This window comes from Centroberyx affinis, unplaced genomic scaffold (genome assembly GCF_046629955.1).
Source record: "Centroberyx affinis isolate AG114_WGS23_722 - 3 ecotype Tasmania unplaced genomic scaffold, CSIRO-AGI_Caff_v1 ptg003169l_1, whole genome shotgun sequence".
In the NCBI taxonomy this organism is placed as follows: domain Eukaryota; kingdom Metazoa; phylum Chordata; class Actinopteri; order Beryciformes; family Berycidae; genus Centroberyx; species Centroberyx affinis.
In genome coordinates, this window is record NW_027281222.1 from 185,848 (window position 1) to 200,741 (window position 14,894).

The 14,894-nt window shown below is 39.6% G+C and overlaps 1 protein-coding gene across 1 annotated transcript in view; it reads right to left on the bottom strand.

The window, feature by feature from the left end:
• The window catches only part of pdlim5b (PDZ and LIM domain 5b), a 58,394-nt gene that overhangs the window by 24,284 nt on the left and 19,216 nt on the right, over nt 1-14,894 (bottom strand). The window contains exon 3 of the mRNA XM_071537972.1: nt 6,935-7,086. Within this exon, the coding sequence (XP_071394073.1) occupies nt 6,935-7,086 (152 nt within the window). The remainder of the gene's footprint in view (nt 1-6,934; nt 7,087-14,894) is intronic.

Below are 14,894 nucleotides of genomic sequence, written 5' to 3' on the forward strand. Positions count from 1 at the left end.
TGTGTGTGTGTGTGGTAGGAACACCCTGCACTTATCCATATCAGCACGGACAGAGAACATTCATACCAAATCTCTCTCTCTTTCTCTTTCGTCATTCTCTTTCTCTCTCTCTCTCTCTCCTTCCCCTCCCTCCCTCTTCTCTGTGGACAAGATAATTGATATCATACAAAATAAAAGGTAATGCTGTAGAACAGTTTGGCAGCAACCACAGCAGGGATTTTCTTTAAGACCGACTCCCACTTCCAGAGAATTATAAACACATTAATTTATTGTAGTGGGACTTTGCATGGCCAGTGTGGAGTGTGTCCGCATGTGGCTAGTATGGGTGTAACGTTCAGAAAACTCACGGTTTACACGGGATACAACTGCAAAGTTCCTATTTAAGTTTTTGTGAAAACTTTTTTTCACTGAAAATTAAAGTCCAATGTAACTAAATCAACAGCTTTTCTTTCAAAAGTAAATACACCACTTTGTACTTGTTCACATAAAATATCCCTGCATTGTAGGCTACATAGGCCAACATCAACATAAAGTGCAACATAAAATGCAACCTTCAGTGGCTTTAATCCAGGGCATCAACATAAAATGTGCTGAAATCCTGAATCTTTGACTCCCGAATAGGGCTGCAAATCTTTCACTATAAAGTCTGTCTGTGTAGATGCATTTCAGTCATCCAGGTAGTGGATGTCCAAAAAAGGAAAAAGAAACATATTAAATAGAAATAGAAACCATTTCCTTTTCTGGACTTTCGCTATCTATAAACACCCCCAAGGCTTTGGTTATTGCTCTGTGCCTGTCTGAACTCGTACTGAGAGAAGCTTAAAAGCTGTGGGACGAGCAAGTTGTTTTGGCCCTACTGGCTCTCCTCCTCCTCTCCTCTCTGACCAGTGTGATGCCAGGGTGAAGTCGGGCTGCCACAAAATCAAAAGTTGGTCAATGTATAGAAATTGATCTAAATCGATCTCTAATGCACCTAATGTGTGCATCATGTCATGTTTGTCATTTAGCGATGCACAAACCAGTAGAGCAGTAGCATTGTAGTGAATCCGACACAGTCTCCCATTGTGAAAACGAAAGTGAGACGTATACAATTCCACAATTTGCTCCAAACTCGCATGTGTTAGTAATGGTATCCAACTGTGATGTCATCGTAGCTTGACATGTAATTCTGACAACTGATTGGACAGATGATAGGACCACGTCGGGAGTGGGGGACACAGAACCGAATGATCCGTGGTACGCATGCGCATCCTGAACCGTACGGCATGGGTTTTTTCGGGAAATGTTTCACCCCTCTCTGTACTGTACATCGCCTTATCACCTCATGAATGATAATTATCTGGATCATTCTAGATTTGCATTAAATTGTCAGGGCAAGCAATCTGGGGAGTAAGAAAGTTTACCAAATAGCCAAATGCTATAATGTTAAATGGTGAAACTGTTAAAAGGTATTTAGATTGGGGTATTCAGATTTTGATTGTCAGTGAGTCAATGAGCCTCCCTTGTGGTCAGATCACTGGACTACTTAGTATTGCATCCAGAAGGGGATGAAATGAAGCGAATAAGTAAGACATTAACTCTAATTAATGTGTCATTTGAGTGCCGGTCCAAGCCAGCTAATAAGCACACCATCCCTTTCCCCTCTCAGTATTCCTCCAACCTCCACGCCACATCTGGCCCAGGCAGCCAGGAGTCAGTGGGGGCTCTCTGGGTTGCATTAGATTGCCCTCTTCTTCACCCCGTTAACACAACAGCTTAAGGCTTGCCGGGTGTACAGTGGCCATCTGTGAGCATGTCTGCAGCTCCGCACCAGAGCCGCCTGGTAGCTAGCTGGTGTGCAGCTGAGTGGCCTCTGTGTATACAACTGTCTGTACCATATAGTACAGTATATGTATACTGTGTGGGACAGCCCAGCAGGTGGATATCTGGAACAAGACTGTGGTTTTGACAGGTGATGTAAACCAAATGAAGAAGGCTGATTGCCTAAGAACTCATTCTATTAATCTACCTGATGTGATAACAGAGGGAAGGCACAGATGGCCTATGTAACATGCTGAAACTGTCACTGAAGCCCAACTTTGTCAACAGACAGCTAGAGGGAGAGCTGAAACACAGTATGTGGAAACATGAATGTCCATGTTGTTCTGTCTGCCACATATCTAATAAAGTTTCGATCTGAAACTCCATTTTGCAGTTTTTGAAAGACAGAAAGAAAAGGAGAGTTGTGTGAACAGAGGCAGCAGAGTGTAGACAGATGAAATGTTGGTGTCTGTCATTTCCACTTTGCATCTACGGTGCTTGTTTTTGAAGTGACAAACTGAGGATAAAGACAGAAGTCACACACTGACCACCTTTCAAAAGCATCTCAACTGTATTGTACCACTCCACCCTGAAGCTGCATGTTCCACTCACACACATGTGCACATGCACATAAAGCTGCACATATAAAATCTGAAACATTCTTCTTGTTCTGTGCTGGGAGAGCTGATGTGAATTCCAGTGTAAAGCATAAGGCTATGGTTGGTTCTCAGAGCTAGCTGTCTTGGTCTGTTTTATCTTTGAGGTTTTGGAACCAGGTGCAGCCAGCCACAACCTTGGGGGAGTGGTGTTTGATTGCGCTGTGCTGCATATTTCAATGACAATAAATAAACATCAATTATCATACTTTCCTAAGGCTACTTCCCACAGCCTCCTGGCAAAACTCACTGTTAGCTACTCAGGGACAAGGATTCCATAATAGTAGAACAAAAAATGACTAGTTGACTTACTGGTTTTGTATGGAAAGTTCACGGAGTGTACTGCTTGTCACATCAACTACAAGTACGCACCAAGGCATGGGAGATGGCAAGAAGACATGATTTGATAAAAGCACTATTATATTACTCAGAGAGACAAAGAAACACACCAACTTATGGTTTCAAATGCAATCTATGCAACATATTCCTGTATGGAGCATGTTAAGTACAGGAAAATGTCACTGTCTGATGTGTGGGACTGTGCATGCCTTCTATCACTATACTGGTAGAAGACAGAAACAGTCTTTTCTAAAGCTTAACTCACTCTGAGACTTCAGTCAATATTTTTCATAAGTCTGCTCATCAAAATAATAAACTATATAGCCAACCTCTGAAGTTTGCGTGTGCAGCAAAGTCTGACCAAATGGGAACCCCAGATGAAAAGGCTAGATCTACCACAAACAGCCGGAGGGAACATATTTACTTTCGCTCTTCCTGACTGAGACTTCCTCACAACACAATCTACAATACTAAATACTTTTACCTCTCGCTCTCAGAGGGATATTATCCCCACGAGCACGCAGACATGAGTTAAACATCTTTTGCTGGCTGGGACCACAACCTTGGCAGTGGCAGGGAAAGCCTGGTTTCTCCCTCACTCGTAGAACAAACAACTGCGCCCAGCTCATTCAGAATCATCTAGTCAGATCTGTTATGATCTATGGCAGAACAACAGGATAAGGAGAGTACTTTCAAACCCATAGTCCGTTTCCTGTCTGATGAAAACATGTTTTCCTTCACCCGGACACACTGAAATAATTTTAACATACCAACATCACTCACTCTGAGCGGCTTTCCTGCCTACGGAATACACAAAAAAAGATCCCACACACTGTATGGCATGTAATGCTCTAAATGGTTCTTGATTGTTTATTTTGCTTGATGTTTATTTTGTATATTGCAGGACTTCTAGCCATTAAATATATGATGCATGATAGGGTATGATAGTCTTTTATGTGACTGATGTTTGCATTTTATGGCCACATATAAGATAAGATTGCACTTTATTGATCCCCTTGGGGCGATTCAGGAGTCCAATTGTAAAAGGTGTAGATGTTATCGTTTTGGCGTTTTCATTGTTCGGTTTAATAGTAATGTATATTGTGCGTGATTACAGTTTGATAGATATTATTATCTAAACCTTGACACACCTAATGAATTCAGTGAGTACAGCTGAGACACTGGATGGGGTGGTGCTTCTAAGCTATATAGACACATGATCCCAGAACTTTTCACACTCTGACGAAGGCCCAACTGGACGGAAACATAAATAAATAAATGTAAATAGTGTTGGATTGCAACAGCAGTGTGCGAAATCCTTTTTATTGATGCCGTCATACTGTCATCAAGGTCTGGATTTGTGAGTCTTCTTTTCTGTCACTGGCTACAGATTATGAAACATGACAGTGTGACATCATGGTGCCGAGCTGAAGTCACATTAGTCATCCCTAAGGAACTGCTGGAATGTTATTATGACTCTAATAGTCTTATCAGTCCGCATCAGAGTCATAAATCACATCTGAAGATATGGGTAGAAAGAGTGCTGCTTGACAGATGGAGCTCCTTCCAGTTACTTTTCGCCCTCACCACATAGATGGAGCTTTAGCTTAGTTAGAATACAATAGAGTAAAGAGGGTCAGTATGATTATTCTAAACCCGTCTCCTTCAATCAACCATTACACTAATATACTGTTTCTAAAGCTCTTCTTTCTAATGCTGACCTGTGTCATTAAAACATGAAGTACGTACATGTAACAAAATTCAATACTGACAGCATTTTCTAACCAGCTTCTGTAAATGCAGCTTGTTGTCTATTGAAAACTGTTTACATGGAAGAAAATAGTGTCAGGATGCAAATGTTTTCTAAGGTGGACTCATAGAATAAATACATTTTTATCACATTATTTTCACATTGAATGGCAAAAAGTGCAAATTGGCTTCTCCAGCACGACTGTGCGTACTGTGGTATACTAATACCACAGTACGCTACCATAATTAAAATGTAATCTGGGTAACATGGAAACATGAAGTAGCATCAAACACATGAATAACTGAAATCTGATTTTTATTTGCTTCACGTGATGTTTAAAAATAAGTTGTGCAATTTGTAATGAGGAAACATGTGTTGCTCCCAGCGCACATGTCTAGTGTGGGGTTTTAGTTGTAGTTTATGTGTGCTGTGAGGCCGGAGTGTTTGATGTTTCATTGTGCATTCATTACACTCGCTAGATTACAAGCAGCTGTGGGATGGGGCTATTTTAGGCCTATTTTCCCACGATTAAAGCAGAGAGGCTCCTTCATCCTGTGATGTGGTGATGGAATGACAGGACATGCAAACCAGGCTCTGAGCTTTTCTGTCAACAGGTTTCACAGCTTGGGAAATGTAGGTATTTTCCCTCCATGTTTTGTGTACTAGACTATACCTACAAGTCTGCTTTAAGCTTGACTACAGAAAAGTTAGTGTGCTTGGCTCAAATTCATTAGAATGGATGTGATGGCAAAGAAACAGTTTGTTCCATACATCTTTCAAAATCAAATAATATGCATGTGTAAAAATGTGTATCTAATGCTGCGTAAGTAGTTCTGAGCTGATTGAATTTATCTCAGCACTGGTACTATAAAGTAATGCCTGTGAATAAATTTTTAATGTGGGCTATTTCTGTGTATTGCAAAAACAACCTTTGGCCTACTTGCAGATGGACCATAAAACCTGCCTTCTGATCCTTCCCCTGGTGGACAAATATAAACTGATTCTTCTTGCACAGATGGCTTTAAGAGCTTTCATTAAAAGTGTTCCTCATAAGGAGTTCAGTTTAACCCATTTGATGTCTACCTGCCCTAAGTTATGCTGTCTGAAATATATAGACTGTGCCACTCCTCCATCTGGCCAAATGTATTCATGGATTGCTGAAATAGGGCTCCAATAACACTCAGGGGGCCCCAAAATACCAGGATCTACCTGGTGCCTGAATGGGAGGAGCAGAGGAGCAGCTGACATGATCAGACAAGGACCAATGCTTAAGTCTGATCTGATGATTTCTGCAGATTCAGTGTCAAACACTGCATAGCGACTACACAGGGAGAATGTGTGCGAACCCTTAATGAGGACCTTCTCTGTGACAACATCAAATTCAGACTGTTTTCAGACCTCTTTCCTCATACAGGACCCTGTGTGCTGTGTACCACTAATATGCAATACTGCCCATTGCCAAGGAGGCATTTTGCATCCCCACCTACCAAAATTTTGAGTTGACAACTCTCGCCTGGCAGAGATTTAAGCCAATACATTAAATAATTTTTGTTTTATTCGATAGACTATAGGAAGACAGGATCCTCTCCACATATAAAAATCTCACTTTGTTTAATGCCCCTTGTGTCTCGGTGGATATTTCCTATTTCTCTGCCATCTATGTGTTATTTCTGAGACAGGACCAAACCTTCTTGCTGACAATTCTATTCTGATTTTGTATACATCCATTTGCACACATAAGTGTAGTTTAAAAGTGTAAAATGTGATGCTACATTGCTCATTGTATCTTTAATTTGTGTCTAAATGAAATATTCAGAACACAATTATAAGTCCACTAGCATCTTGCTAGTAGCTAGCTAATCTAGCTAATAAGACAGCCACAACACATAATTATGGTGCAAATGACACACAAGATACACAAACAACTGCTACTCTGCAAGAAAAAACAAATAAATCCGGTGTATAAACATTCCTAAATTCCCTACAGGACCTCAGGGGAATGGCATCAGTTTCGGCAGTGACACAGAACTGTTTTAATTTAGCCAAAACAGGAGTTCATCCGTTTCAAATAATGGAAACACAAATTGAGTGTACTATACTGTATCACTTGGCTCTTGACAAGTTTCTGATGAATAGGGCTAAATACACACTAGAAAGATCAACAAACTATGCAAACTATTGTTGAGATGTGAAAAAGCACTACAGTTCTTATACAACAGCCTTAAACAAACTATGGAAGTACAGAGGCAAAACCGACCGACTGAATAAACAACATAAAAGTGCACTGCAAGCACTTTGCTGTGGACAACAGTGCCTGAAGAAGTAGCAATAGGGCTATATAGTTTATAGTTTATATAAAAGAAAGCGTGTGCATGTGTGTAACTGTTACCTCTGCAGAGTGAGGCTGAGATGGTCTGTGCAGGCTTTGATCTTGTTCTGGGCCTCTAGGTGATTCATGCTGTCTGTGGAAATACCATCAATAGACAGAATGATGTCTCCCACATTCATCTTAGCCTTGGCTGCTTTGCCCCCATCAGTCAGCTGCAATGAAAAAAACAAACAAAGAAAAAAACATGATCATCATGCAAATTTCAGAGCCAACCAAAGCAAAGTATTCACAATGCATTCAGTTACACCATCTCAGCTTCTCAATTATGGGACATTTATTGGCCAGGGATTGCTACACCACCTATTGTTATTAAACCCTGCAGAGAGAAATGAGATCACAGTTCACGCTTTTCATACCTAACAGCTTTCTCAAGCAAAGTGGAGTATTTATAAATACATTACGAGCATTCAGTCCTGCTCTATTTATATTTGCCCAATTATGGCTTACTTATCACTTATCACACAAGCAGAACATACTGTATATGGTTATAGTCTGATCAACACCTTGACCATCAGTTTCTTGTAATCACCAAGCACTGTGCTCTCTTCTCCTTCCTGTCTTATGTAACCTTGGTTATATAAGACAGACGTCTTATTGTCTTCACAACATCAACAGGGTCCAACATACCCCTTTCTATCACTAATGGGACAGGATTCCTCTTGCACTATTTATTTGTCTTTTTATTGTTTATTTGTATCCTCACTTATGAACTATCCTTCCTGGAATCCACAGAAAAACATAAAGACAAAGACATGCATAGCAGCATGCCCTCACCCTCAAATACATTTGAAATGTCCATGTGTCTACATGATGTGTGTGTGTGTGTGTGTGTGTGTGTGTGTGTGTGTGTGTGTGTGTGTGTGTGTGTGTGTTGGCCACTTTAATGTCTAACTGGGGATGCATGTCCTACCTCCCCTTCTTAAACATATAAATCAAATAGTGAATTTAACTAAAAAGCACATAGTACAGGGCCAACACATTCCAACTATGATAACTTATACTCCCAAATAACTCCTAACCCATTTGGCTTTGATTGAAAGGCCCGATAGTATTCAGTTTTCATGATTTTGTTGTCAAATATACTGTGGCTCAAGATAAGAGTATGTTCTTCATGTTTTGCAAATAAATGTAGTTTGTGGATTTTCAGTGAATTTGAAGAGTAAGTCGACAACACCATCTCCTCTAATTCAAATGAGGTAAACCTGCTGAGTGGAGGCTTTCCAGTGTGTGTCAGTTAAAATGCTGCAAACCGGGCTGATTGGAAGGATTTCAGTAATTCTTTAGTGAAGGGAGTCTGAAACTGCCTGTAAAAATGGAAAGAAAGTGCAATACCCTTTAATTGTATTCAAATCAAATTTTAACAATGTCTTCATTAAACATCATTGATCATATATGTATATAAATAGAGTAAAAGCTGAATTCTTATAATATGGGACCTTTAAAAAGCCCTCCCTTTGGTAGAGACAGGGCCATCCATTACATGCTAACCTTTGACTCTAGGTGTGGTTACAGATGCTTATCAAGTGCCATGAATTCAGAGAGTACATACTGTATGTGCTGGTCGCTTTGGACATACTGTTTGTTTTATTAGGTGATCTATGGGAGCTTTGCCTGGTACAGAAACCTTGGGGGTGAGGCTGGGGGAGGGAGGAAGGAGAGCTGTTGCTTTGGAGGAAGGATGTGATCTTAAGTGACCCTCGGTAATGAAGTTAAAGCTCATATGACATGGAAGTGAGACTGCGGGAGCGGGAGGTAGCAGATTGTAACCTCCTTTATCTCTTATATAATCAGGTCTAATCGTACATCTTAATTTCCAGATAGCGTGCTGGATCTATGACCATACATGGCTTGTAGGACTCAGCTGCAGAGGAGTGGAAACTGAAGCAACAACAGAAGTCTAGACTAAGGGACTAGAGTACTGCAGTCATTAAATCTCATTTATGACCTTCATTATATAACGCAGGTCAATAAACAGATGGATAATGTATAATGTATATATAATGTATATATATAATGTATATTAATAACAAGTAATAGTGTTTGTTTTCAGTTTTGTATAAAGAAATATGGAAAAACGCAATCAACATATGAAAGTGGAAATTGGACATCAGCAAGGAAGGATTTAGGAGATTCGAAAAGTATTTACATAACATTTGTAACGTAAAAACTACTCAAAAAGCTGTGTGCATGTGTATTATGTTATTAATAATTGGATATAGTTATACCCAAAGAGGCAGCTTGATAAATATATAAATAACAATAAATGTTTAATTTAAAAGTAAATACTGAAAGAAAAACATATAAAACACAGACTTGTTGATTAAGCCAAATTATGTGATTATGGGCCTTTTAGAGCATAAAAACCTTACAGATGTGAAATCCTAAATCCCGAAAAAACTTAGTTGAGAAATCCAAACATTCAGAAAATAAGATGGAATATTTTCATGGCTCCCCTTTATGCCTATTTCCCCGTCTCCTTTCCCAGGCAGCAGGTAGGGTTAAGGTGCGTCACATCTTCCATCCCTCTCCACCAGGCTGAGGCTTGCACTGAACACAGGATATGACATTTACAGGAAGCAACCTGATGAAACCATGACGACGGGATGACTCTACCAGGTGTGGTGATCAGCTGGCGATTACGCAAGGCTGTGCACACCTCATCAATCACTCAGCACTCCCTCACACTCGACAACTGTTCAGCCATGGCAGCTAGCATCATGTAGGAACAAAAAAACACTCTGTGCGTCACTTAAAATGTTAAATGTATCTCTCACGTTAGATTTGTTATAATAGTATCGGTAACACTTTACAATAAGGGTACATTAATTAAGGGTTAGTTAATGTCTAATAAGCATTAACTAACCCTTAATTAAAAGTTAACTAATGTGTCTGGTAATCATTTACTAATGGTGTTCATGTTAACTAAGGTATTAATTTATACATTATTTAATAGTCATCTTTATAAACTATTAAATAATGTATGAATTAATACCTTGTTGTTTATTTGTTTATTTGACAGGGACAGTGCTCAATAAATATACTGTGCCAGATATAGCTGTAAGCTAATTTTCATCTGTAGTTCCTGGGCGGGAGGCAACAGTGTTGACTATAAAAGTTGTTGATGATAAAAGTTGTCGACTATAAAAGTTGTTGACTATAAAAGTTGTTGACTATAAAAGTAGGATTTCTAGGATTTTCTAGTTTCTATGTGCCAGCTCAGCATCAAACACATGCAAAAGTAACAGGTTTTTGTGTCTCTTTTCAGTCAGTTGACAAGGTTTGTGACTAACACTGGAGAGCCGTCATTTATATGACACAGTCCTGCTTGTCAATGCCCCATTCATTTCCATTAACAAAATTGTGTAAGGGGCAACATAAAGGCTATAGAGCTGAAGAGCCGCTGGTGTACAGAGAAACACAAGATGTTCCCTTTCTCCACTGCTTAAGAATTTGTTCAGGTTAGGTAACTCCAAAAGACTTGGCCCCAGTTTCAAAAGCAGCCAAGGGGATACAGTGAATGTATGGAAGTAAAGACCGCTATTGTGTTGGACTTTATAATGAGAAAATAGGGGAAAGAGTGGGAGGGGGAGAGGGACAGAGAGAGGAAGTGATGGTGGTGGGGGTGACCGGAGGGTCCACTGTGACTCATTTTTTTTTTTTTGGAGTTGTTGTCAAGTAGCTTAGAATTCTAGTAGGAAGTATAGAAAGCATAGCTGAGGCTAATGTATGCATACCGACCTCATGGAGACCTATTAGACCAGTACAGGGACATGCAAAGTGCTACTCACAAAGGGCAGGGAGCGCACAACACGTAGTTCCCACTCACTTACTCACTCACTCGCTCACTCACTGACAAATTCACAGACAAACTTGCCAATAGTTATTGACTCAGACTTGACTCACTTACTTTCAGTAAGATAAGTCAGATTGCTCAGCAGTGCAGAGGCCATTACAGACAGTATAAGTACTCTCCACAGACCACAGTACCACTGGCATCTCCTGTCCCACACAACCAGGGTTGCAACTAATGATTATTTTCATTATCACTATTCTTTTTTCAATTAATTAGTCTATTAAAAGGCAAAAATAATGACAAATGCCCATCACAATTTACCAGAGCCCAAAGCGATGTCTTAGGCACCCTAGATTTTTTATATAAATTTCTTAGAAGTCTTAGATGTTTATTTGTTTTCTGCATTAGTGTGCCGGTAGACTGCTGTTTATTGTAAATTTTTGATATTCAAAAACTTTTCATTTCATTAGTTTTGAAAGCATCTTCGCTTTATGGATTTCTTTGACATATGCCTAAGACTTTTGCACAGTACTGTATTTATTTCATAATGATGTGAAATGGAGATAAGCAGCAAGTCATAGCATTTGTGAAGCTGTAACCAGCAAATGTTGGGTATTTTTACTTGATAAATGAATAAATCGTTAATCATTCATTTTCTGTCGATCGACTCATTAATTCATCGACTAATCGTTTCAGCACTACACACAACACTCTCTGACCCACTCAACAGGCTCTCTTACTCCTCTACACAGCCCAGAGGTCAGTGGCAGAGACAGGGTGTTAAAGGATTGTTGAATGAAGGATCATGTCCCAGGGACACAGATTCCATTCTCTCTCTCTCTCTCTCTCTCTCCCTCTCTGTGTGCGTGTGAGTATGTGTGCAATATGTAATGTGTGTGAAAGAGAGAGAGAGAGAGAGAGAGAGAGAGAGAGAGAGAGAGAGAGAGAGAGAGAGCGAGAGAGAGACATCTGAAGTTCACTCCTTGTACGGAGAAGAGAAAAGACAATACCACATACCACAATGCTCTATATTTGGTAATTCCTCAAACATTTATCATTCCAAGACAAATAGTGCTTATAAAGAGAGGCTAAGGTTCCTTTAAGTTGCAGAGAAAAGTGCACTGTGTGGTTAACTGTCCTTAATGCTTGAAGTTTGTAGCCAACAGAGAGGTCTTTATAAATCCCGGTGTCATTCAGACGAACACTGTCTTTCTCACATGGGTACAAAACAAACAGATGTTACAGTAAGAATCCCTGGCATCCCTGGTCTATAAATATCATAAATCTAGAGAGGTCTGAGACACTCGTGACACAGAGCAGATAAGTAATGAACAGGAACTCTGGCTGCACTACTTAAGTTCTCTCAGTAGTGCATGACTGAGGCAGATAACTTTACATTTGACATTTTATGTCAGTATCCAAGTAAAATATGATTAACTTAGTTGATTAATTGATTAATTAATCAACTGATTAATTAATTGATTTGTGCACTTTGTCAGACTTTGCAGAAAAGTCCTGTCGCACTAATTTTTTCTCATTGAGACCTTTAATATATAACATCCATTTTGTACCTTCCACACAGCATTAAGGACAACTACTATTTGTTTAACACAAAAGCAACTAGAGGGCTTCTTTTTACATTTATTTGGCAGATAAGAAAGAAGCAGTTTTCCAAATGAATGAAAATGTCTTTCCTGTTGCCTTTCAATGAATGGGAATTCAGCCACATAATGTCTGCTTCCTGCTGTGGTCTTCTCCACAGCGCTGGTTTTTACTGCTGTGGAGTTACTGGTAATGAATGCCTGTTGCTCACTACACATCCTCCTAGAAATGGAGCTGGAGTGCAACACATTACACATTAGTTGGTGCCTCTATCTGAGGGCTTATTGATTTAACATTTGATTGAACGTTTATTTAAACCTTGGAAACATATAAAGGGAAGCCACCAGTTTCAGTGGTGCCAAGAAACAACAACAATAACTGCAGCAGTAACAAAAGAAAACATTATGGCAGTTTTTTTAGTATACCAGATTATGACATGAGTAGCTAAAAAGCTTCTTTGTCTATTTCTAGGTTCATAGAGGTATAAGCATAAGGTATAAATAAGTTATTGGAGGAGCCTTAGAAAAAAGAGCTTTGTAGAAGAACTCTCAATTACAAAATGGTCACATTAAGAAATCTATCGTATAAGGATAGGGAAAGCTGAGAGGCATGTTGTGCCAGACTGACAGAAACAAAGTGAAGCAGGAGCTTAGTAGGCTTAACAGTCCATTGCTTCCATGTGTCTCCCATCTGTCTGTTACAAATTATATAGCCATAATCAAATAATCAAGCCACATAAGGGCACATAATCACACAAAAACAATTTAATTCTAAAGACTGCTCAGATTAAGATCTTTACTGACAAACTGCTTTATCCTTAATAAGGCGATATGCAATTTCAGAAAGATAAAAGCTTCAATAAAAGATTCAGTGTTGGTGAGAACGATGGGCTGATGCAAAGAAAGAGGTTCCTTTCAGAGATAAAGCAGCATTTTTAGATCAAGCCAGTTGTTACAGCTAGATTTATGACTCGCAATACCTTTCCAGAAACATTCTTTGTTCAGTGGTGTAGGTTGCTTCCAAACTCCCAATATATACTGTAGAGCTGCAACGATTAATCGATTAATCGATTAGTTGTCAACTATTAAATTAATCGCCAACTATTTTGATAATCGATTAATCGGTTTGAGTAATTTTTTAAGAAAAATAAGTCAAAATTCTCTGATTCCAGCTTCTTAAATGTGAATATTTTCTGGTTTCTTTACTCCTCTATGACAGTAAACTGAATATCTTTGGGTTGTGGACAAAACAAGACATTTGAGGACGTCATCTTGGGCTTTGGGAAACACTGATCCACATTTTTCACCATTTTCTGACATTTTATAGACCAAACAACTAATCGATTAATCGAGAACATAATCGACAGATTAATCGACAATGAAAATAATCGTTAGTTGCAGCCCTAATATACTGGAATTATTTCAACCGACACTAAGCAGATGAATGTTTTATCAAACCACTGATTTACAGTTATAGTGTCAAAGGTTGTCAGTTTCACACAACAGCCCTAATGAGAGAGAGGGGAAGTCTACATCTTTTTAAATCCATTAAATCCATAGAGACATTTACCACAACAGAGATACACATAACAATTTAGCACTAGTGGAAAATTAATAAAATTCCACGCATGTTACTCCCTGTTTCCAATGGAGTGATAAACAGCAGTGAGTCTTAAAGAATGGCTAAATTACGCAATTGAGGCGGGACATTTGTGGTCCTTTCATTTTTGAGAGTTCATGTCAGAGGAAGTGACTTGTGGTGAGAGCTGACGGCCTGAGAGATGCATGTCACGTCTGTGTGGGGCGGTCTGAGAGCCTGACAGACGGCCTTATATGGACAGGACTTGGGCCTATCTCCCGAACATTATGTCATCGCAAACACGCAAGGCCATGTTCCCCAAGCGGGTCAACTCCCCTCACCCTGAAATTGATCTGTATTAATCAAACAAAACAAAAAAAAAGTTGTCTAAAGCTAACCCAATATGAAAATCATGAGTCCAGGGTTTCTGGATCCACAGTATTCACTGTGTTTGAAAACCTGACCGCTGTGATGACTTTCAAATGCTGTCTCTTCATTTCGAAACGCACCGAAGAGTATCAGGTTCCACTTTCAGGCGGCAGGACTATTGCCGCTGCATGACTTCAATCCATAAAGCTGATTAAAAAGCAAGGCCCTGAACCGTTTACCCTGCAGAATCCCAGGGATGAAACTGTCAAGACAGCATTCCACAGCCGCAGTGCAGCTTACTGCAACCTGCTGGGCTAGTACAAGCAGAATTAATGGCTCATAAAATACAGTTTGTAGTCAAGAGGCTGGGCAACAGGTGAAGTCTTGTCTTTTATGCCTGCTCACCTGCAACACCTTGTACAAACTGTTTCACCAGTAAAGAGGAGGACAAACACGGTAAAAGACGGGTAAAATACAACAGCAGGGAGGGGGAAAAAATAGCAAGTGCTCTTTTCCTCTGAGCCAAACATCCCAATTAAAGGCACTTGAACAGAGGTGGACTCGTGGTTGTCATGGTCTGACTCAAGTCTCTCACTGCATCAATCAGGCTACTGAAAA